The sequence below is a fragment of the Sapajus apella genome, unplaced genomic scaffold (genome assembly GCF_009761245.1).
Source record: "Sapajus apella isolate SASKATOON/1434 unplaced genomic scaffold, GSC_monkey_1.0 scaffold174, whole genome shotgun sequence".
NCBI classification, from domain to species: Eukaryota; Metazoa; Chordata; class Mammalia; order Primates; family Cebidae; genus Sapajus; species Sapajus apella.
The window spans coordinates 192,181-216,156 of record NW_022437114.1 but is presented as its reverse complement, the minus strand read 5'-3'; the positions used below and the strand labels follow the sequence as shown (position 1 = coordinate 216,156).

General features: G+C 48.3%; 1 protein-coding gene across 1 annotated transcript in view; it reads left to right on the top strand.

Moving 5' to 3' along the window:
- The first annotated feature begins 2,949 nt into the window (after positions 1–2,949).
- COPG1 (COPI coat complex subunit gamma 1) overlaps positions 2,950–23,976 on the top strand; it is a 29,053-nt gene continuing 8,026 nt past the window's right edge. The window contains exons 1-18 of the mRNA XM_032267975.1: positions 2,950–3,127; positions 4,057–4,109; positions 4,895–4,975; positions 5,236–5,307; positions 5,487–5,566; positions 7,163–7,238; positions 7,477–7,569; positions 8,538–8,624; positions 9,921–10,078; positions 10,178–10,311; positions 13,200–13,267; positions 13,469–13,657; positions 16,341–16,436; positions 18,017–18,260; positions 19,907–19,982; positions 20,512–20,615; positions 21,114–21,239; positions 21,548–21,616. Coding sequence (XP_032123866.1) covers positions 3,091–3,127; positions 4,057–4,109; positions 4,895–4,975; positions 5,236–5,307; positions 5,487–5,566; positions 7,163–7,238; positions 7,477–7,569; positions 8,538–8,624; positions 9,921–10,078; positions 10,178–10,311; positions 13,200–13,267; positions 13,469–13,657; positions 16,341–16,436; positions 18,017–18,260; positions 19,907–19,982; positions 20,512–20,615; positions 21,114–21,239; positions 21,548–21,616 — 1,843 coding nt within the window. The 5' untranslated portion in view covers positions 2,950–3,090. The remainder of the gene's footprint in view (positions 3,128–4,056; positions 4,110–4,894; positions 4,976–5,235; positions 5,308–5,486; positions 5,567–7,162; positions 7,239–7,476; positions 7,570–8,537; positions 8,625–9,920; positions 10,079–10,177; positions 10,312–13,199; positions 13,268–13,468; positions 13,658–16,340; positions 16,437–18,016; positions 18,261–19,906; positions 19,983–20,511; positions 20,616–21,113; positions 21,240–21,547; positions 21,617–23,976) is intronic.

Here is a 23,976-nt window from a genome sequence, read left to right as displayed (position 1 = left end):
CAGTAGCCATCAGGAAACTGCAACTTGAAACCTCTTCACGCCCACTAGCATGGCTATAATCAAAAAGACAATAAGTGTTGACAAGGATGTGAAGAAATTGAAACCCTCATACACTGCTGGTGGGAATGTAAAATGGAGCAGCTGCTTTGGAAAAGTATTTAGGCAGTTCCCAAAAAGTTAAACATAGTTACCATATGACCTAGTAATTCCACTCTTATGTATAGACCCAAGAGAAATTAAAACGGGGTCGCACAAAAGCTTGTATATTAATGTTCACAGCATTCACAGCTTTATTCACAAAAGCTAGACTGGAAACAACCCAAAAGTCTATCAACTGATTAACAAACAATGTATGGTAAATCCATAAAATGGAATATTTTCCAGCTACAAAAGGAATGAAGTACTGATTCATGCTATAACATGGACGGGTCTTGAAAACATGCTAAATGAAAAAAAGCCAAACACAAAAGGCTACATAGCATATGATTCTGTTTATACGAACTATCCAGAATATGCAAATCTTAGAGACAGAAAGTAGAACTGTGGTTGCCAGGGGCTGGGCAGAGGAGTGACTGGGGAGTGACTGCTAATGGATAAAGAGGTTTCTTTTTGGGGTGATAAAAATGTTCTCCAATTAATGTGGACAGGTGCACAAACTTTTTTAATATACTAAAACCCACTGAATTGTACACTTGTATATTTTTTTGAGACAGGGTCGGGCCAGGCACGGTGGCTCACGCCTGTAATCCCAGCACTTTGGGAGGCCGAGGTGGGTGGATCACAAGGTCAATAGATCGAGACCATCCTGGTCAACATGGTGAACCCCCATCTCTACTAAAAATACAAAAAATTAGCTGGGCATAGTGGCGCGTGCCTGTAACCCCAGCTACTCAGGAGGCTGAGGCAGAAGAATTGCCCTAACCCAGGAGGCGGAGGTTGCGGTGAGCCGAGATCGCGCCATTGCACTCCAGCCTGGGTAACAAGAGCAAAACTCCGTCTCCAAAAAAAAAAAAAGACTACTGCTAACAAAGATAGGGTCTTGCTCTGTTGCCCAGGCTGGAAGTACAGCAGCATGATAATGGCTCATTGCAGTCTTGACCTCCCAGGCTTAACAGATTCTCCCACCTCAGTCTCCTGGAGTAGCTGGGAAAAGACAAAAATCATAGTTTAGTCCTCAATGTACCATAATTTTCTTAATAATTCCTTTATTGATAAACATTTAGGGTGTTTACAACTATTTTGTTGCAAACTGCTGCAGCAGGCAACTTCATTTTTCTTCTTTTTTTTTTTTTTTGAGACATAGTTTTGCTTCTGTTGCCCAGGCTCCAGGGTGGAGGCAATGGCATGATCTCGGCTCTCTGCCACCGCCACCTCCCAGGTTCAAGCAATTCTCCTGCCTCAGCCTCCCAAGTAGCTGGAATTACAAGATACGGGGTTTTACCACATTGGTCAGGCTGATCTGGAACACCTGACTTCAGGTGATCCACCTGCCTTGGCCTCCCAAAGTGCTGAGATTACAGGCTTGAGCCACTGCCCAGCCTCATTTTCTTCTTTTGAACAATTTCCTCCTGATTAGGGGTAGGGTTACTGATCAAAGATTTTGAACATCTTTCTGGGTCGTCACAATTTTACCTGTCACAAGATCTGTTGCCCCAGGCCTTAGTCTCTGCGAAGCCATGACCCTAAGGTCTGGCCTCTCCCCCATCTCACCTCCTAGTGCTTTGGCGCCACCCTTTTCACCTGGGGCCTCTGCCTCAGCCTCCCACAGCCCACTCCTTCTCTTGCCCACAGGACTGCAGGCTTCCCCCTCCCCAGGCAAGCTGGGGCTATGGGCAACGTGTTGCAGCACTTGGCTATCGCAACTTTGCCATTGCCAATGCAATCTGGCTCGTTGGCATGCACTGTGTTTACTTTAACTTCAGGGTGTCCTGCATAGGTCCCCAAGAAGATAAACCCTGGGTGAGTGTCATTTTCCCCTTTCTGTTCCTTTCCACGCGCCCCCCCCACCTCTCCATGTAGGCAGCACATCTAGTTGGCACTCCATAATTATCCTAAGTATTTACAAAACAACATTGAAGTTCCATACTGTTTAGTTAGATCCCTTAAACTTGATAACATACAAGACAATTTGCATCAGGAGCAGGTGAGCTAGGGCTCGGTGGATATGATAAAAGTGCAATTTCATGCACTTATTCAACGAGAACTCAGTGAGCAACTACTATGTGACAACATTATCCACTAAGGTGAGTAAAAGACAAAACAAACAAACAAACAACAACAAAAAACAGCGGCCCAGCGTGGTGGCTCACGCCTGTAAACCAAGCACTTTGGAGGCCAAGGCGGGCAGATTACCTGAGGTCGGGAGTTCAAGACCAGCCTGACCAACATGGTGAAACCCTGTCTTAAAAAAAAAAAAAAAAAAAAAACAGCAAGGAAGTGGCCTGGTGCGGTGGCCCGGCAGGTATAGGCTACAGTGAGCCGAGTTCGCGCAACTGCACTACAGCCTGGGCAGCAGAACAAGACCCCGTTTCAGTAAGTTAATTAATTAATTAATTAATTAAATGCCAGAAAGTAAAAATAAAGCTAGGGAGGAAATCAGGCGGGGGAAAGAAACTGAAAGCGAGGAGCGGCTGGCAAGTCTCCCTCGCAAGGTGGCAATAATAGTAATAGATCGGTCACATCAACTGGGTGTTAACTGCGGGCCAGTGTGTGCCACCAACCTCACACGCGAAAGCCACAAAGATTGAGGCCACAACACAACGAGGCAGGGGCTTCTCCTCTTTCCTTAGAAAAGAGACGTAGTGAGCAGAGTTACGCTAGTCAGCAAGCCCCGCACCCAGCCCTCGCCCCTCCTACTTAGGCCCTCGCCCCTCCCTCCGGCTTTTCCCACTCCTTCTCTGGCGGAGACCGACAGGCTGCGGCGGCCGGAATAAGTGCAGGCGCAGAGCGCGGAGTGCGCGTGCGCAGAGTGCAGGGCGACGTGGCGGGTCGGAGTCCGGAAGTGGTCCCTGCAGAACCATCGTCGCACCGCTACTCCTTGCCGCGCTGCTCGAGCATTGCGTTGCTGCGTTGCGAGTCACCGGTTCCACTATGTTGAAGAAATTCGACAAGAAGGACGAGGAGTCAGGTGAGAGGGCCAGGCCTGGGCCTGAGGGGAGGCCGGATCCCCCACTCGCCGAGCCTTCCTTTGAGGCCTCTGCCCTGACCCGGATTCTGAGGCCCAGTGAGGAGCAGGGGCTTGTGCCAGGGTCCGCAGCTAGTCAGTGGCAGGCCTCGGAGAGCCCGAGCATGCTCGGCTGTCTCACGCTTGTAAGCTCGGACTGCAGTTTTCTGAGTGACCTTGGGCGCGTCACGCCCCTCTTTAGGCCTCAGTTTGCCCGTTTGTCAAAGGAGGGCACCGGGCCGAATGGTCTCTTGTTACTTTCTTCGTCCAATCTCTTGAGGTTCGCCGGGGCTATGTTGGTGCTGGCCAAACTGGGGTGTAATTTGCAGAGCCAGTGTCCTGTGGCTGGGAACTCTGACCCCATCATTCATTTTTTCAGCAAAGTATGTTGAGCGGTTACTGTATGCCAGGCACCGTATGGTGTCCTGGATACTGCAACAGAGCAAGTAGGACACTCAGTGACTGTTCTGGGAATATTAGAATGGTCGCACACACGGTGGAGGAGATGGACATCAACCAGATAATCTCATTATTTGCAAATGTGATGTCTGCTATGAAGGAACTGGTTACAGGAAGATGGTATGGTCCCTGGCACATAGGGCCTTAGATAATTACGAGTTATATAAATGAACGCAAGACATGGCACCGTTGAGAAGCATAAGACTGTACCAGGGCTGTTGGGAGATTGTGAGTGGTTTGAGGTAGAATGGAGCCCACCTGATTGCAGGAGACTAGTAGAATCCCTAGACAGAGTATAGAGCCTTGATTGCCATTGCTGATGAATTTGAACTTTACTAGATTTACTAGGAAGGGATATCTTCCCTTTATCTTTGTCTGGGAGAGTTTCGAAGTTCAGAATCACAACCTGCCTTTTCCATTGTCCTTGACTGTAGGTGGAGGCTCCAACCCATTCCAGCACCTTGAGAAGAGTGCGGTACTCCAGGAGGCAAGTGATGTTTGCTCCCCTCTAGCTTCCATCATAAATATTTGCCATCAGTGCAACTGAAATACCAGCATGTTCAAAGTATTGTTTTAAAGAGCAACACGGGAGAAAACTTGTGCCTGGAAGACAGGAAAACTTTGTTCCTGGAGACAGTTAGTTATGCTTACTTCTTTTCTTTTCTTTTCTTTTTTTTTTTTTTTTTTTTGAGACAGAGTCTCCTTGTTGTCGGCCCAGGATGAAGTGCAATGGCATGTTCTCTGTTTACTGCAACCTCCGCCTACCGGGTTCCAGCAATTTTCCTGCCACAGCCTCTTGAGTAGCTGAGATTACATGCACCCACCACCACGCCTGGCTAATTTTTGTACTTTTAGTAGAGACGGGGTTTCACCATGTTGGCCAGGCTGGTCTCAAACTCTTGACCACAGGTGATCCACCTGTCTTAGCCTCTCAGAGTGCTAGGATTACAGGCATGAGCCACCGTTCCCAGCCGCTTACTTCTTTATTGTTGTCATTCATTGTTTCTCTTTCCAGTTAGCAGATATTTGCTAAGTATCTGCTAATCGGCATGTTAGCACATCCCTAACTAATATTTACACAAGAGTCTAAGAATAATTAGTAGTTGAGTTAAAAAAAAAAAAAAAAAAACTCCTTATGAAAAGAAGCTTGTTGCATACCCAGAAAGCCCTATTTAGACAAGTCTCTTTACCCTGAGACTTCTCAGACATTGAATATACTTGAAGGGAAATGAACTAGGCTGGAAGATAACATCCTTGGTTACTTCTTCTTAGGCCCGTGTATTTAATGAAACTCCCATCAACCCTCGGAAATGTGCCCACATCCTCACCAAGATTCTTTATCTCATAAACCAGGTAACAGGGTGAGGCTTGGAGGTAGGGAGAATGGTGCTGGGGGATTGGAGGGGAGTGGACAAATCATGATCCCTCTTAGGCTATTGGACAGCCTCTGTATGGTTGTAAACAACAGTGCAGCTCTGGGTCCCCTCAGCATCCAAGTCTCATGTTGCCTTTGAGCCTCTTTAGGATCTGAGGATCTGGTGTGGGCTGATCCTGCAGGAAGAGCTGTCTGACGACTCTGTCCCAAGCTGAGACTTCTTTCTTGATTAACACAGGGGGAGCACCTGGGGACCACGGAAGCAACCGAGGCTTTCTTTGCCATGACCAAGCTCTTTCAGTCCAATGATGTAAGTGCCCCGACCCAGCTTTTTTTTGAGAGTGGCAGCTGTGACAAGGTGATGGGGGGCCAAGGGGAGCTGGCCCCACCAGTCAGTGTGGGCTGCCTTTGTGTAGATAGGAGATTCCTTCTCCCGACTCTGGCCCTCAGTAAGCCTGGGCTGATAGGCTTTTCCCACCTATCTCCCAGCCCACACTCCGTCGAATGTGCTACTTGACCATCAAGGAGATGTCTTGCATCGCAGAGGATGTCATCATTGTCACCAGCAGGCAAGTCATGGGGTTGTGGGTGGCTCCTCTGATGGGTTCCATTGACAGACCATTTTTTCTTGTGTGTACCAGACAGTGAGGCTTTTGGTTGCATATTGCCAGCTGCCCTTTCCTTTTCTGTCTCCTTTATCCTTCAGTTACTGCTGCCCACTCCATGGCAGCCTCCAGGTGTGCTGTTTCCATTTTAATTCTCTGCCCTTGACTTGGACACAAACTCTTCCTTTCCTTGATTTCTCTTAGCCAAACCAGCCTAGAACTTTCCCAAATATTTTCTTTTTTCTTTTCTTTTTTTTTTTTTTGAGACGGAGCGTTGCTCTGTCACCATGCTGGAGTGCAGTGGCACTATGTTGGCTCACTGCAACCTCCATCTCCCGGGCTCAAGCAGTTCTCCTGCCTGTCAGTCCCTGTATGTAGCTCTGGGGATGTAGCAGCAAAAAAGGTAGACATGGTCTCTTCAGCCCAGAATTTACAGAGAAATAACCAGGCATTAGGTCATTAAGGTAGGGCGTAATATGGTTTATCACGGAAGCATGATGGGCTGTGAGAGCAGACCAGAAAAGCACCCAGCTTGATTTTGATTAGGAAACTCATCCTAGAGGAATGATCTGAGTGGAGTCCTGAAGGATGAGTAAGAAACAGTAGGACAGGCTGGACACGGTGGCTCACACCTGTAATCCCACCACTTTGGGAGGCCGGGACGGGTGGATCACCTGAGGTCAGGAGTTTGAAACCAGCTTGGCCAACATGGTGAAACCCCATCTCTATTAAAAATACAAAAATTAGCTGGGTGTGTTGGCATGTGCCTGTAATCCCAGCTACTTGGGAGGCTGAGGCAGGAGAATTGCTTGAACTGGGGAGGTGGAGGTTGCAGTGAACTGAGATCGTGCCACTGCACTCCAGCTTGGGCAACAGAGCACCACTCCATCTCAAAAAAAAAAAAAAGTAATGGCCAGGTGCAGTGGCTCACGCCTGTAATCCCAACACTTTGGGAGGCCGAGGCGGGTGGATCATGAGGTCAGAAATTCAAGATCAGCCTGGCCAACATAGTGAAACCCTGTCTCTATTAAAAATACAGAAATTAGGCTGGCATGGTGGCACACACCTGTAATTCCTTCCAGCTACTTGTGAGGCTGAGGCAGGAGAGATTGAACACGGGAGGCAGAGGTTGCAATGAGCTGAGACTGCACACTCCAGCCTGGGTGACATCGAGACTTCCTCTCAAAAAAAAAAAAAAAGAGTAGGACAGAGTGGAGGTGAGGGGTGAGGAGTGCTACAGGCTGAGGAAACAGTACGTGCAAAGGCTGGAGAGGAGTGAACATGGCCAGTTGGAGAAGTTCAAGGAGTTATATTCAGGCCACTGGCAGTAGGAAGCCATGGAAACTTTTTAGCAAAAGCAGGGGGATAAACTGTTTGGTTTTGAGTTTTATCAAACTCCCTCCAGCAGCTGTGTGGAGTTAGGCCTGGAGGGGCAAGAATAAAGGCAGATCACTGGTTAGGAGGCTTGTGTAGTACTTTGGGCAAGGGTGGTGATGGGAGCTAGAGACGAGTGAGCAGGCCCAGGCTCTCTGCGTGGTGACAATGTTTTCTTCCCCGCAGCCTAACAAAAGACATGACTGGGAAAGAAGACAACTACCGGGGCCCGGCCGTGCGAGCCCTCTGCCAGATCACCGATGTGAGTCATACCAGTCCCTCCCTGCTTCCTGACCTCTCCATTGAGGCTCTCGGCCTCAACTTTTGCTTGCTTTGGGTTGTCCCATATCTCACTGAGCCAGGTGATGTGGGGTGGGGTGGTGTGGAGGAGCACAAGACACTTATTTCCATCTCATACTCCTCCCTGCCCCCATTCCTGCACCCCTGAGAGTTGTCAAAGACTGACTGGGTCTCCTTCACCCTGCTCCTTGTCCCCGCAGAGCACCATGCTGCAGGCTATTGAGCGCTACATGAAACAGGCCATTGTGGACAAGGTGCCCAGTGTCTCCAGCTCTGCTCTCGTGTCTTCCTTGGTGTGTAGCTGCTGCTGAATCCTGCTAGGGGTGGAGCAGAAAATTGAAGAAAATATCAGAGTCACATTCTAGTAGGAAAAAGAAAATATTTATTTCTTTATTTTTTTGGGAAACAGAGTCTCACTCTGTCATCCAGGCTGGAGTGCAGTGGCGCGATCTCAGCATACTGCAACTTCTGCCACCTGGGTTAAAGTGGTTCTCCTGCCTCAGCCTCCCAGGTAGTTGGGATTACAGGCACCTGCCACTGCCCCTGGCTAATTTTTGTGTTTTTAGTAGAGATGGGGGTTTCACCATCTTAGCCAGGCTGGTCTTGAACTCCTGACCTTGTGATCCACCTGCCTTGGCCTCCCGAAGTGCTGGGATTACAGGGGTGAGCCACTGCACCCAGCCTCTCTTTTTTTTTTTGAGACAGAGTCTCTCTGTCACCGAGACTGGAGTGCAGTGGCGTGATCTCGGCTCACTGCAACCTCTGCCTCCCTGGCTCAACGATTTGTGTGCCTTAGCCACCTGAGCAGCTGGGATTGCAGGTGTGCACCACCATACTCGGCTAATTTTTGTATTTTTGGTAGAGGTGGGATTTCCACATGTTGGCCAGGCTGGTCTTGAACTCCTGACCTCAAGTGATTCACCTGCCTTAGCCTGCCAAATTGCTGGGATTACAAGCGTGAGCCACCACACCTGGCCAAAAGAATATATTTCTGTATCTGCAAGCCTGAGAGTCCCACCCTCCTCAGTGAAGACAGCAGAGGAACTCTGGGGTGATTGAAGAGGGGTGTGGGTGGATGGCCTTGACCCATGCCTTGGGCAGGCACAGTGAGGGTGGGAGCATCCTGAGTTTGTCCGTGGTCTCTGAGGACTACGACAGTGGTGAGCCCCTGAGCTGTGTCTGAGGGAAGACCGGAACTGGGCCCAGAAGATGTGATGGGGACACTTCCTATCTGCCCCTTAATGTGCCCTGTTGCCCACAGCACCTACTGAAATGCAGCTTTGACGTGGTCAAGCGCTGGGTGAATGAGGCTCAGGAGGCGGCATCCAGTGATAACATCATGGTCCAGGTGAGATGTGAGCAAGGGAGTGATATTTAAAATGCTCAGGCAGGTGGTAAGGCCCTGGCCAGTTGGCATGGACACTTGCCACCGAGATCCTTGGTGACTCCTGGCCATAGCAGCCTTTAATCCTTTTGTCATTGGATCATGGGAAGAATTGGGAGGTCTTGGGTTAGAGAATTCAGGGTACCACTTGCAGGGCTTGAGTTAGAGACTGGTTACCAGCTGGTGCTGAAATATTGAAGTGTTTTGATAACCAGCTGAATATTGTTTTAGAGCATATGATGTGGCAAACTTGGCCACAGCAGGCAGAGGACTGCCTAAATTTAGGCCTTTGCCAACCTGGCTTTGTTACGATGTGTGGAATTACCTTGGTGAGGCTTCCATCTACTTTATGGTTCGTTTGTGACCTAGGCCAGGCTTTCCTTTTATTTCTGAGTCCTGGTTTCCTTGTCTGTAAAATGTGAATGGTTACTGCCTCACAAAGCAGCAAGGATGAACTGAGATCATGTGTGTAACATGTGACCCATCTGGGGCCTGCCTGTTGGCACTCCCTGTGTGTTTATATATTCTCTTCATCTCTCTCATCTGCCTTCTAATCCTTTGCGTGATTCTTGTCTTCAGGGCCAGCTGTGGCCACTCAAAACACTTGTGAAGCGGGATAAGCTTCCCACGTAGAAGGCATGCACAGTTGCCATATCTTTGCTCTCAAATGCCGCTCCTTTAGGAAACAGAAAAGAGTATTGAGGACAGGAAATAACTGAGACCTCACATCTCTAGAAAGGGAGTTGCTGGACTTTTGCCCCTCCAGACCTAGCTTTGTCAGTACCAGCCAGGAGTCTTCAGGCAAGTCAGAGATAAAACTGTCTACCTGCAGGGTTGTTGTGGGCAATGCAAGATTTCATAGCTAAGGTGTCCCACACAGTGACTTACAAACATGACCACGCTCAAGGTCTGGCTCCCGCCTTCTGTCTCTCCTAGTGAAAGCACCAGGTGTCTCACACTGCTTTCATTTTTATACTGTTTGTTGTCCCTTTCCATACTTGTATTTATGCTGCCTGTTAGGGCTCTTGCCGAAGTGGGGGTGGGAACAAGAACCACAGATATACTCCTGTGGTTTGTGAAGCATTGTATGGAGGGCTGTATACATGGAGTACCTGGGGCAGTTGTCACAGCCACTCTGTGTGCTGGCTGCTACTGTGCTCATCGTAGAAATGAGAAGGCTGAAGGGCCTGCCCAGGGCCACACGGCCAGCATACCCAAAAGTCATACATCTGTACTCTGTTACTGTCTCCTGTCCTGTAGTACCATGCACTAGGGCTCCTGTACCATGTGCGTAAGAATGACCGCTTGGCTGTCAATAAGATGATCAGCAAGGTCACCCGGCACGGCCTCAAGTCTCCCTTTGCCTACTGCATGATGATCCGGGTGGCCAGCAAGCAGCTAGAAGAGGAGGATGGCAGGTAACGATTCTCGTCTCTCACCAGCTAGATGATGCCTCACTCACCCTACCATGCTGGGCCATCCCTAACCTTTATTTGTCACCCTGTGTTCTTTTGTAGCCGTGACAGCCCACTGTTTGATTTCATCGAGAGCTGCTTGCGCAACAAGCATGAGATGGTGGTGTATGAAGCCGCCTCAGCCATTGTCAATCTGCCAGGCTGCAGTGCCAAAGAGCTGGCCCCAGCTGTGTCAGGTCACCGGGCATTCCTTACCCCAGCCTCACATGTTTATGCTTGCCAGGAACTAGGCCTGGGTCAGGGGCTGCGGGAAAGAAAGAAAATGATCTCAAATAGGCCACAGACTGGTGTTAAGGAGTCCATACCTAGGAAGCACCTGCCCAGACACTATGCTGGAGCCCCATGTGTGTCACATTTTGGGGGTGGGCTGTAGGACCGCTGAAGAGGCTGAGGTAAGGCTTGGGTCCACTCTGGAACCTGTCAGGTTGGCTGGCCACAGGAGGAGGCCTGGTGGAGGAACTCAGGATCTATGAAACTGGTGCCTGTAAACTGGAGCTGAGCTTTTCCAGGTGAAGGAGAGAACAGTATAAAGGGTCATTCTGAGCCTCTGGCTACAGCAGTGGAGCAGGGCAGCCTGTGTTAGAGCCCTGGCTCTGCTTACCAACTGGGCGAGCCTGGCAAGGCCACCCATCCTCTCTATGTTTCCCTTTCTTTTCTCAGATGTGGATGATAGGTCATACCCATTACATAGGGTTTTATAGACAGAAAATGTGGGATCTAGACAAATTGCTTAGAAGGCAACATGTTTATTGTTTGCTGTCTTGTTTTGTTTTTTGAGATGGAGTCTTGCTCTGTTGGCCAGCCTGGAGTGCAGTGGCGTGATCTTGGTTCACTTCAACTTCTGCCTCCTGAGTTCAAGCGATTCTCCTGCCTCAGCTTCCTGAGTAGCTGGGATTACAGGTGCCCACCACCATGCCCAGCTAAATTTTGTATTTTTAGTAGAGATGGGATTTCACCATATTGGCCAGGCTGGTCTCAAACCCATAACCTTGTGATCCACCTGCCTCGGCCTCCCAAAGTGCTGGGGTTACAGGCGTGAGCCACCACGCCCAACCGTTGTTTTCTGTTATTAAGGGGAGTCTAGCAGCCTTGAGTCCTGGAGTCTTTTCTGTGCAGCACCCTACACAAGGTATGGGAATCCCCCTGTCAGGGAGGAGAAAGCCTGTGAAGAGTTGCAAAGTGGTTGATACTGGAAAGCGGGTATGTTGAGAGGCTAGAAAAGGAGAGGCGCTCAGGGTGAGAAACCTAGATTCAGAGTGGAAGAGAAGTGGGGTGTGTTTTAGAACAGGTCCCTGGAAAGCAAAGATGTGGTGGGAGAGTTAGATTTGCAGGTTTTGAGAAATGATTGGGCCTCCTATTTTTCTTATTCTCTGCTATAACAGTATAAATATCAGGCAGAGAGATGGAGTTGATGTTTGGAGAGAGAAGTCTCCCCTCCTCCTTAGAAATGAAAAAAGAACTACTGGGCATGGTAGCTAACACCTGTAATCCCTGCACTTTGGGAGGCTGAGGTGGGCAGATCATGAGGTCAGGAATTCGAGACCAGCCTGACCAACATGGTGAAACCCCGTCTGAACTGAAAATACAAAAATTAGCTGGGTGTGGTGATGCACGCCTGTAATCCTGGCTACTCAGGAGCCTGAGGCAAGAGAATCCCTTGAACCTAGGAGGCAGAGGTTGCAGTGAGCCGAGATTGTACCACTGTACTCCAGCCTGGGTGACAGAATAAGACTCCATCTCAAAAAAAGAAAAAAAGAAGAACTAATGAATTCATACACTGATTTGGGTATTCATTCATTCTTTATTATTTTATTTTATTTTATTTTGTTTTATTTTTAGAGAGAGGGTTTCACCATGTTGGTCAGGCTGGTCTTGAACTCCTGACTTCAGGTGATCCACCCGCCTCAGCCTCCCAAAGTGCTGGGATTACAGGCGTGAGCCACTGCGCCCAGCCTTCATTCATTCTTATTATATCCCCCATATTTCTAGAATAATGAAAGATGTAAATAAAGTAGGATCTTCAAAGTAAGCATTAAGAAGCCAGGCACGGTGGCTCATGCCTATAATCCCAGCACTTTGGGAGGCCGAGGTGGGTGGATCATGAGGTCAAGAGATCGAGACCATTCTGGTCAACATGGTAAAACCCTGTCTCTACTAAAAATACAAAAATTAGCTGGGCATGGTGGCACGCGCACCGGTAGTCCCAGCTACTCAGGAGGCTGAGGCAGGAGAATTGCTTGAACCCAGGAGGTGGAGGTTGCGGTGAGCTGAGATTGCACCATTGCGCTCCAGCTTGGATAACAAGCGAAACTCCATCTCAAAAAAAAAAAAAAAAAAAAAGCATTAAAAAAAATTTTTTTTTAACTGTTAGAGAATAAAAGCCAAGTTATGAAGAAAGGAACGTAGATATTCCAGAAAACAGTAGTCATCTTTACTCCTATGATTGAGTGCCAAATTTAGCTCTGAGCTTCCTGGCAGCCAGGGTAAGGGAGATAAGGTACCCGAATGGTTCTCATGTAGTAAAAGGGAATCAACCATTTATTTAAGGGAGGACTTCGTTCTGCAGTACTCAGTGCTGAGGGGGGAAGTTCTGTTGGCTCCAGTAGACACAATAGGAGAGAGGAGTGGAATGCTACTTCACAGAGGTTAAGGGCTCAGGCTGCAGTTGCCGGCAGTCTTGGAATTTAATTCTAGTTCTGCCACTTACTGGCTGCCAACCTAAAGTCTGTTTGCTTTCCCTTTGTGCATCAGTCTCCTTACCTGTAAAGTGGGGCTGCAAGCTATAGAAGTGAGGCATGTCCACTGTGTAGCACAGCACCTGGCACACAGCAGATGCCCAGTGAATAACAGTCCTCACAGGAACCCCTGGGTGCTCACAGACATTGTGAACTCTGTCCATGGCTTAGGTGCCAGGTTGAGGAGAGCTCTCTTTCCTGAACTGGGGTGGCAGTGTCAGCAGGGAAATGAGTTGAGCAGAGGATTTGAGTCAGAACAGCTGCCCCCAGTTTTCCCAGCTGCCCAGAGTGAAGGCAAAACCTGACACGTGGCATCCATCTCCCCACAGTGCTCCAGCTTTTCTGCAGCTCACCCAAGGCTGCTCTCCGTTATGCTGCTGTTCGCACCCTTAATAAGGTAAGAGTCCAGGTGGGGGGTTGGAAGAAGCTGTCTAATCCAACTGGAGGTATGTCTTTGCCTCTGATCTGGCTGCAAAAGATGTAGCCCTGGTCACAGTTACTTTCTTCTGGATGGTGAGATGATCTGACTGGACCAAACCATGAAATGAAGTGACAGCACTGAGGTCCTGCCCTCTCTGTCCCTGTCCTCTCAAAACAGGTTGCCATGAAGCATCCGTCGGCTGTGACAGCTTGCAATCTGGATCTGGAAAACCTGGTCACAGATTCAAACCGCAGCATTGCCACACTGGCCATCACCACCCTCCTTAAGACAGGCAGCGAGAGCAGCATTGACCGCCTCATGAAGCAGATCTCCTCCTTCATGTCAGAGATCTCGGATGAATTCAAGGTACCCGCTACCCCTGGGATACCCATGGACCCCAGAGTAAGGAGGGAGCTCTGTCCCTGCTCTCTGTGGCCACAGCCCTCCTGTCAGGACTTACCTGAAGGGCTGGTCAGCCTTGAGGACTGAGGAGGCCAGCACATTGCTCTGCAGAGGTTTGGCCTTCAGAGAAATGTGTGCAGTCCTGCCTCCACGCCTTCATCTATATTGTCCTCTAGTACTGAAAGAAGAGTAGTTTCCAGGCCAGTTAAGGATTCATTGATTTGTTGTCCAAGTATTTCTTGAGCACTTGCTGTCTGCTATGTAGAGTGATCAGAGGGGAACATAGCAGTGAACAAGGCAGGTGCCTGCCTTCCCAGAGCGTCCTTTCTAGGGATGGGAGAGAAACAGTAAACAGGTAAAGAAAGGAGTAGACGGGATCATCTCAGGCATGGGTACTGCAGTCAAGAGTATAGAAATACAGCAGGGGTGATCACAGGAGAAGCATGGCCTGTCTGAGAAGGTTGTTCTGGAGGGTGATGTTTGAGCTCCAACCTGAATAGGTACAAAGAGCTAGCCATGGGAAAACCTGGGAGGAAAGGCAGGAGCAAGTCAAGGAGAGAGAAGGCTAGCAGGTGGGAGAGCTGTGGGGCCAGTGCAGGTGGCAAAGTCAGAATAGACAGGGCTCAATCACATAAGGCCCATGGTCAGGTAAAGAGTTTTGATTGCAAGGAAGACATTGGAAAGTATTCTTTTGGGGCAGGGAGAAGGATCTGAGTATTTTTTTGAACTTTTATTTTGAAACAATTCATAGGAGGTTACAAAGAAATATACTGAGAAGTCCTGTGCACCCCTCCATCAACCCTCTCCTGCAGTGCCAGCAACCCACACAAGCACAGGGCAGTGTCAGCCAGGAAAGTGATACTGGCACGATCCATAGGGCTCATTCACATTTCACCAGCTACACAGGCAACTCCTGTGTGTGTGTGTGTGTGTGTGTGTGTGTGTGTGAAGCTGTATGAAAGCTGTCACATGGAGACTTTCAAAATTGCCACCACAATGAAGACACTCAACTATCCATCTCCAGAAGACTCTCATATTATCTCTTCATAGCCACGCCCATTCCTACCTCCCTATCCCTAACCCCTGGCAGCCATTAATTTGTTCTCAATTTCTGTAATTCTGTTATTTCACAATTGTTAATTGATAGAACAATGTAGCAAGTCACTGGAGAGTTTTAATAAGAGCAGACAACAATATGAATAATATATTGTGGTAAGTTCTGTAGTGTGGATTATGTGAAGTAGGCAGCAGTCTACTCTGCCTGTAGGTTACAAGAATGCTTTGTAGGCTGAAATGACACAGTGAGATTTGCATATTAGAAAGATCCTTCTGGGGCTGGGCACGGTGGCTCATGCTTGTAATCTCAGTGCTTTGGGTGGCCAAGGAGGGAGGATCACCTGAGGCCTGAATTTTGAGACCAGTCTGGGCAACATAGTGAGAGCTTGCCTCTACAAGAAATTAAAAAAAAAAAATTAGCCAGAGCTGGGCGCGGTGGCTCACGCCTGTAATCCTAGCACTTTGGCTGTGCGTGGTAGCTCACACCTGTAATCCCAGCACTTTGGGAAGCGGAGGTGGGCAGGTCACTTGAGATCAGTAGTTTGAGATAAGCCTGGCCAACATGGTGAAACCCTGTGTCTACTAAAAAACAAAAATTAGCTGGGTGTAGTGGCTCCCACTTGTAGTCCTAGCTACTTGGGAGGCTGAAGTAGGAAAATCATTTGACTTGGCCGCGAGGCAGAGGTTGCAGTAAGCCAAGATCGTGCCACTGCACTCCAGCCTGGGTGACAGAGCAAGACTCTGTCTCCAAAAAAAAAAAAAAGCCTTTCTGGAGCAGAGTGGAGGGGTGACTGGGTAAAGAGACCGTTGGAGTAATTCAGAAGGAAAGGATGGTGCCTGAACCGGCGGGAGTAGGAGAGGAGAGACAGTGCAAGAGCTTTTTGAGGAATAAGCCTGTTGAGGGTTTGTGTGAGGGTTGAGGGGTGGATGTCAACAGAGATAATACTGTTTTCTACTTTGAGCTGACAGTGGTGCTCTCGACCAGTTTTCTGGAGGAGGAAAAGTGGGGTATTTGATGAAGGAAGGAGAAGGAGATGCAGATTTTTGTGGTTGCAGACGTGGAGTTTGAAGTGCTGTGGATACCAGGTAGAGTTGTCTGGCAGGCAGTTGGAAATGGCAGATCTTGAGCTCAGACAGGAGATAAATATTGGGAGTCAGTAGCATATAAGAGGTGGTTAAAGCCATGGAAGGGGATAAGATTGCTGAAGAGACTGTGAGAAGAGAAGTGGCCAGGGACAGAATAGACAAGACACAGGCCTGACCAAATAGGAATCAGAGGAGATGATGGGTGGGAACCATCAGTGGGAGCCAGGGGTCGGGGGAGAAGCAGGACGGGTTGGGTAGAGGGAACTCAGAGACTTTTAAGAAGCCTGAGTAGAAGAGCAGAGTTTCGGGGACCCAGAGTCTCAGAGTCTGACCCTCAGGGCTTGTGTGCTCCCAAGTGTGGGGTTGAGTTCCTCTGGTCTCCTTGCCCTTGTGTCATGCGCAAGGCCTGGCCTTGCCTAAGAAAGGACTCATTTGGCACTCAGGGAGCTGAGTCACCTCATCCTGGTGGCAGAGCCTGCTGCTCATGCATGTCTATTTGACTCAGGTGGTGGTTGTCCAGGCCATCAGTGCCTTGTGTCAGAAGTATCCTCGCAAACATGCTGTCCTCATGAACTTCCTGTTCACCATGCTTCGGGAAGAGGTAAGAGTCAGGGGCCTTTGGGGTATGTCAGGTCTCCTGGTGCAGGGAGTGACCTGACCACTGGGCCCCATGCTCAGATTTGTGAGTGCGTTCATGTCAGCCTGTTAACCAGCTGTTTTTCATGGTGCCTGCAGCCCTTTAAGCTCCTTGTGGATGTGTAAACACGCACCAGTTGCTAGTAATTACGGGAATAACTGATTCACCAGCCTGACTTTAAAAATTGAATGTCCTGAGTAATGCTTGTGCAGAAGATTGGAAAATGCATGTTCTTTTCTGTGGACGCTAGTGCAGAAATATTCTGGACCATTCCACGAGCTCTATGGGTGGTTTCTTGTGAAACTGGTGCCAATAATGTGACATTGGTTCTATTTCTGTTCCTGATGTGAATTACTGATTCATTTATGCCACCTTTCTTGGATATCTCAACAAAAAGCGTTAATTCTTAGGAACAATAGCAACTGTTCGTGGAGTAGATTTGCTCCCCAGATACATGGTACCCCTTTCACCCAGACCAGAGTGCTCCTTCAACTGGGCAGTAGAGGAGCCATTGCCTTGAGTGTCTTTGGATTTCCCAAGAATGTTACAGAAGGGCAGTAATGTTTAGTGAGTCGTCAGCTAATGGGCTGGGCACTTTGGTGATTTTGTTTGTTTTTGTTTTGAGATGGAGTCTTGCTCTGTCGCCCAGGCTGGAGTGCAGTGGCATGATCTCGGTTCACTGCAACTTCCACCTCCCAGGTTGAAGCAATTTTCCTGCCTCAGCCTCCGAGTACCTGGGACTACAGGTATGTGGTGCATGCCACCACACCCGGCTAATTTTTTGTATTTTTGGTAGAGACAGGGTTTCACCATGTTAGCCAGGATGGTCTCAATCTCCTGACGTTGTGATCTGTCTGCCTCGGCCTCCCAAAGTGCTGGGATTACAGGTGTGAGCCACTGCACCTGGCCTTGTTTGTTTTTTAAGTAGAGATGGGGTCTTGCTGTGTTGCCCAGGCTGGTCTTGAATTCCTGGCTATAAGTGATTTTCCTACCTTAGCCACCCAAGGGCTGGGATTACAGGTGTGAGCCATCATGCCTGGCCAGGCCTGGCATTTTGGAGACACTGTATGCATGACGGCAGTCTTTTTTTTTTTTTTTTTTTTTTGAGTACGAGTCTTGCTCTGCTGCTCAGGCTGGAGTGCAGTGGCGAGGTCTCAGCTCCTTGCAACCTCTGCCTCCTGGGTTCATGCACTACTCCTGTCTCAGCCTCCCGAGTAGCAGGGATTACAGGCACCTGCCACCGGGCTTGCTTAATTTTTGTATTTCTAGTAGAGACGGGGTTTTACCATGTTGGCCAGGCTGGTCTTGATCTCTGACCTCAGGTGATCCACCCACCTTGGCCTCCCAAAGTGCTGGGGATTATAGGCATGAGCCACTGCACCTGACCAGCCTTTTGTTTGACAGGAGAGAGTGATAGAGGCCCAGAGAAACAAGTGCCCTGTCTCCAGGTTCTGTGTTTGGATCACTGTCCTTGGTCCAGCTCAGGTCCTCAACTCCTTTCTGGAGAGAGCAGTCTCCTTGCTCAGCTCAGCTTCTCTCTGCAGGGTGGCTTTGAGTATAAGCGCGCCATTGTGGACTGTATCATCAGCATCATTGAGGAGAACTCAGAGAGCAAGGAGACAGGGCTGTCACATCTTTGCGAGTTCATTGAGGACTGCGAGTTCACAGTGCTGGCCACCCGTATTCTGCATCTCCTGGGCCAGGAGGGGCCCAAGACCACCAACCCCTCAAAGTACATCCGCTTCATCTATAACCGAGTGGTCTTGGAGCATGAGGAAGTCCGGGCAGGTAGGTCTAAGCCAGGGCTGAACTTGGAAGCTTAGCTTGCTTTTGAATGAATGTTCCAGCAAAGGGACCTGAGCCTCCAGTGGAGACATGTGCACTCAATGTTGTTGCTACACAAGCTGTTTTTCATAATATTGTAGGCAGGACTTTACATGTCATCTAGTTGAATGTTCCTTTTTTTTTTTTTTGAGATGGAGTCTCTGTCGCCAGGCTGGAGTGGAGTGCAGTGGCACGATCTTGGCTCACTGCAACCTCTGCCTCCTGGGTTTAAGCGATTATCTTGCCTCAGCCTCCCAAGTAGCTGGGACTACAGGTGTGCACCACCATGCCCAGCTAATTTTTTATTTTTAGTAGAGACAAGGTTTCACCATGTTGGCCAGGATGGTCTCAATCTCCACCTTGTGATCTGGCCTCCTTCGCCTCCCAAAGTTCTGGGACTACAGGCGTGAGTCACTGCGCCCAGCCATGGTTCTTTTTTGAAACGGAGTTTCACTCTTGTTGCCCAGGGTGGATCCACCCACCTCGGCCTCCCAAAGTGCTGGGATTATAGATGTGAGCCACTAACTGTGCGCGGCCCTGGCCGTGGTTCTTAACGTCTGTAATTTGTTGGCTTTTTTAAAAGTATTTTTTTAACCGAGACTGGATATTTCTATGTTGTCTAGGCTGGTCATGAACTCCTGGGCTCAAGCGATCCCCCTGCGTCAGCCTCTGAAAGTGCTGGGATTACAGAGCCTCTGTGCCCTGCCTTAAGTGATTTTTTTTTTTTTGAGACGGAGTTTCACTCTTGTTACCCAGGCTGGAGTGCAATGGCGCGATCTCGGCTCACCGCAACCTCTGCCTCCTGGGTTCAGGCAATTCTCCTGCCTCAGCCTCCTGAGTAGCTGGGGTTACAGGCACGCGCCACCATGCCCAGCTAATTTTTTGTATTTTTTAGTAGAGACGGGGTTTCACCATGTTGACCAGGATGGTCTCGATCTCTTGACCTCGTGATCCCCCCGCCTCGGCCTCCCAAAGTGCTGGGATTACAGGTGTGAGCCACCGCGCCCGAAGTGATTTTTTAAAAAATTTCACTATATGTTGATGTTTAGCTTTAAAAAAAAAAAAAAAAGCTTTGTTGAGATAAAATTCACGTGCCATAAAGTTCACCCATTTATATAAGTTTACAATTCATTGAGCAATCATCCTATTCTTTATTTTTAATTTCTTTTCACGTCCCCCCAGGACAGATTTTCTTCTTTCAGCAATTGATAATTCTTAAGTAATTGTTCCTTTTCTCATTTATATTATTCTGAGCCTTAACTGCAAATTGCCACCATTTGGATATGGAATGTGAGGAGCTTTACATTGTAGCCAGCTTTTGTGACCTCATCATGGTTAATTTGAAAATAGCTCCTGGAACCCTAGAATGGGAGCTGTTGATCCCATCTGGCTCCCTTCTCCATTAAATAGATAAGGAAGTTGAGGCCTGGGATGGCGCCAAGATCCAACCAAAGCCACTCACTGTGTTGGTAGTGACTTTGGGCATCCTGGCTTGAGACTTCTTGCCTCTGAGGCTCTTCTACTTGAAGACCCATTCTAAGCACTGGAAGTGCCCAAACAGTGAGTTGTCAGGGTGCATGGGGTAAATCACATTTGCTTCCTAAACACAGGTGCTGTGAGTGCTCTGGCCAAGTTTGGAGCCCAGAATGAAGAGATGTTACCCAGTATCTTGGTGTTGCTGAAGAGGTGAGTCTAGACCCAGGGGTCCTAATGGGGACAATGTTCCCTTGGACCCAAGCAGCTTTCCTTTGTCTTTACTTTTCTTAATTGAAAGGGGAGAGAAAAGTTATACAGCTACTGACTGTAGAAAAAAATAGCATAGAAAAGCATGAAAAACAATGCTGTGTGAATCACACCAACCAGATGTGACAATTGGTAACTTGAATTATTTTGTCCATTTAAAAAAAATAGCTCTATTCAGATATAATTCACGTACCATACAGTTTACCCATTTAAGATGTGTAGTTTGATGGGTTTTAGTATATTCACAGAGTTATGGAACCATCACCACAATCTAAGTTTAAAACATTTCCTCATCCCAGAAAGAACTCTTATGTTCATGAGTGTGGCCTCTCCTTACTCCCTCCACCCTCAGCCTGGGCCACCACTAGTCTACTTGTTACCCCCATGGACTTGCCTCTGATGAAGCCCTGCAGGATCCTTCCTGCCACCCCTGCTGGGCCCCAGTCAGGACCACCTTGTGTCCCGGCTGCAGGTGTGTGATGGATGATGACAATGAAGTAAGGGACCGAGCCACCTTCTATCTAAATGTCCTGGAGCAGAAGCAGAAGGCCCTCAATGCAGGCTATATCTTAAATGGTGAGTCATTTCCTAGCTTTCTTGGACTCAGCACCTTACTGGCGCTGTGGTTCTTCTCATCACTCCCGGGGCAGGGGAAATCCGAGGTAAGATGCTCTTCGCTGGACTTGCCTGGCAACCTCATGGCATCATGGTGACCTCAGGAGGTCCCGGATCATACAGGTCACGCAAGTGTGAGTGGAAGTTATCCAGTGAATTGAAATGCTCATCATTAATACAAACTTTTTTATTTTTACAGTACTTTACCCTTTACAAGTCACTTTGTATATATGCTTTTTTGTTTGTTTGTTTTTACTTTGTATATATGTTTACTCCCCATACCTGTCCTGTAAAGGAGGATGTGGGTGAGAATGCAGGGGCTTAGAGAGTTAAGTTATTTTCTCAGGATCATACCACCCAGAACTTGTAACTTTAGGACCCCAGGGCCTACGTGGTGGTCCCTGGTGTGCATTTTGCTCTGCCTAGGAGCATGGTGACCTCTCTTCCACTGGCCTGTAGGTCTGACTGTGTCCATCCCTGGTCTGGAGAGGGCTCTGCAGCAGTACACTCTAGAACCATCAGAAAAGCCATTTGACCTCAAGTCTGTGCCCTTGGCCACCGCACCCATGGCAGAGCAGAGAACAGGTAACACTTATACTCCTCCCAGAGGCCATCAAGGCCAGGCCTCTGTCAGAGGGTCTGCATTGGCCGCAAATCCACTAAACCTAACTGGGACAGGTGGGAGTTATGCTGGGAGGAGGAAATGATCCTTTCCACCTCTGGCTTCAGAAAATAAAGACACACATACACAGAGACATGTGCTGTCTCACATGTGCTATGCTTCCCACTCTCAGGAGGGCTGGTATTTATAATTCCTGAGCATAGCACTGGGGTCAACACTACACTGCCCCATGACAGCAGCTGTTGGTCACCATGTGTATTTGCTCCTGCAGAAAGCACCCCCATCACAGCAGTCAAACAGCCTGAGAAAGTGGCAGCTACCAGGCAGGAGATCTTCCAGGGTGAGTCACAGTGGTTGGGGGTTGCTTGGGACCTGGACTCGGTTTCCTCAGGGGGATCAAGAGTAAAAACTGTCTCTCCTGAGGGCCGGGCCCCGGAGGTGCTTTAGACCGACAGTTTGACCCTCAGGTGGTAATTGTTAGGTTCCTTTAATATCTGAGGAATTGCAAGTTCAGAGAGAAAGTGGTAGGAGGGGCTGGAATTAAGATCCAGATCAAACTGGCTCAGTGCTGCCACTGGGCCTCAATTTGGAGGGCTCAGGTCCCTGGAGCCCAGGCCAGTTCAGAATGTCTAAGAGAGCAGAGCTGGGGTTCAAAGACACTGATGCTTTTTGCTGGGTTCCATGTGTGTTCTGTCCACATTGTCCTATAAGGTTTTCTTCAGGCATCCATCTACCCTCTGGTCTTAGATTTTTTTTTTTTTTTTTTTTTTTTTTTGATATGGAATCTAGCTCTGTCATCCAGGCTGGAGTGCAGTGGCGCAATCTTGGCTCGCTGCAACCTCTGCCTTCCAGGTTCAAGCAATTCTCCTGCCTCAGCCTCTCTAGTAGCTGGGATTACAGGTACCCACCACCATGCCCAGCTAATTTTTGTATTTTTAGTAGAGATGGGGTTTCACTGTTGGCTAGGCTGGTCTCGAACTGCTGACCTTGTGATCCACCCACCTCAGCCTCCCAAAATGCTGGGATTACAAGTGTGAGCCACCACACCCGGCCTGGTCTTGCATTTTTTAAGGGGAGAGGCTGTGTGTCTAACTGCAGACTGTTTTATCCCCTGAATTCCTACTCAGGGACTAGCATAGACTCCTCTTCCTTCATGGGCCCTCACTTCCATCCTAGCTCTTCTGTTGTCTCTTAAACAGTTCTTTGTGCTAAATAGTTCTTCACATGTTCTGTCTTTTATTTTCTGTGTCTATTACAGCACTTAGTCCAGTGCCTGCCTTCCTCACAGTAGGCTCCCAATCATTGTTGAATTAAATGAAATCCTCCCTTCCCCATTCCATTCAGAATCATGTCTTCTATCAATATAACATGGAGGCTGGGCGTGGTGGCTCAAGCCTGTAATCCCAGCACTTTGGGAGGCAGAGGCGGGTGGATCACGAGGTCAAGAGATCGAGACCATCCTGGTCAACATGGTGAAACCCTGTCTCTACTAAAAATACAAAAAATTAGCTGGGCATGGTGGCGTGTGCCTGTAATCCCAGCTACTCAGGAGGCTGAGGCAGGAGAATTGCCTGAACCCAGGAGGCGGAGGTTGCGGTGAGCCGAGATCGCGCCATTGCACTCCAGCCTGGGTAACAAGAGAGAAACTCCCTCTCAAAAAAAAAAAAAAAAAAAAATATATAACATGGATACTGAGCTAATTGGGATCACTGTAACATGAAACTTTTCATTTCTATCAGTTTCCCAGTTTCCTGTTGTTGCTGTAACACGTTATCACAAACTTAGTGGCTTAACACATTTATAACCTTATAGCTCTGCAGACAGAAGTCCAAAGTGGGTTTCATTTGTTAGCAGTGCTGATTTCCCTCCGGAGTCTCCAGGGTAGAATTGCCCCCTTGCCTTTTCCAGCTACTAGAGGTGGCACATATCCTTGACTCAAGGCCACTACCTCCATCTTTAAGGGCCCTTCTAAGGCAGAAGGTCAGAGTAGAGTGATTTGAAGAGGCCACACTCCTGGCCCTCCTGGATAATCCAGGATAACCCCTGGCTCAAGATCCTTACTTTAATCATACCTACAAAGTCCCTTTTACCATGTGAGGTAACATAGTCGAAGGTTCTGGAAATTAGCCTGCAGGCATCTAGGGGTCATTATTTTGCCACACCTTTCAAGGAAGTCTCCTAAGCCTCTTAAAGGGTAACAATTCCATTTTTCAACAATCATCCAAAAGCCTCACATTTACTGATCACATGTTCGGTTCCAAGAACTTTCCTAGACCTTGACATTTATTGCCTCATTTGTCTTTACAACAATCCTGTGATCAAGGTAATTGTATTAGTTTTATTGATGAAGAGTCTGAAACCCTAGCAACAGAATCCCCTAAGGTAGTAAGTATCAGGCCCAAAACTCTGACTCCCAAGAAAATAATATCTATAGAAAAGTACTCTGGTGGTTGACGGTCATGGTGGCCCAAAAGTTCCTCTTAATATTTAGCCTGGATTGTTCTGGGCTGTTTATTGCCTGCATGTTCATTAGATACAGTCTTCAGGCTGCAGAGGCCTGAAGCAGTCACATAGGCTTTTTATGGAGGAAAAAAAAGCAAAATAATAACATTAAGGCCTACCTTTCTCTATGTCTGAAACATGAATTGAGTACCTTTTTTCTTTTCTTTTCTTTTCTTTTTTTTTTTTTTTTTTTTTTTT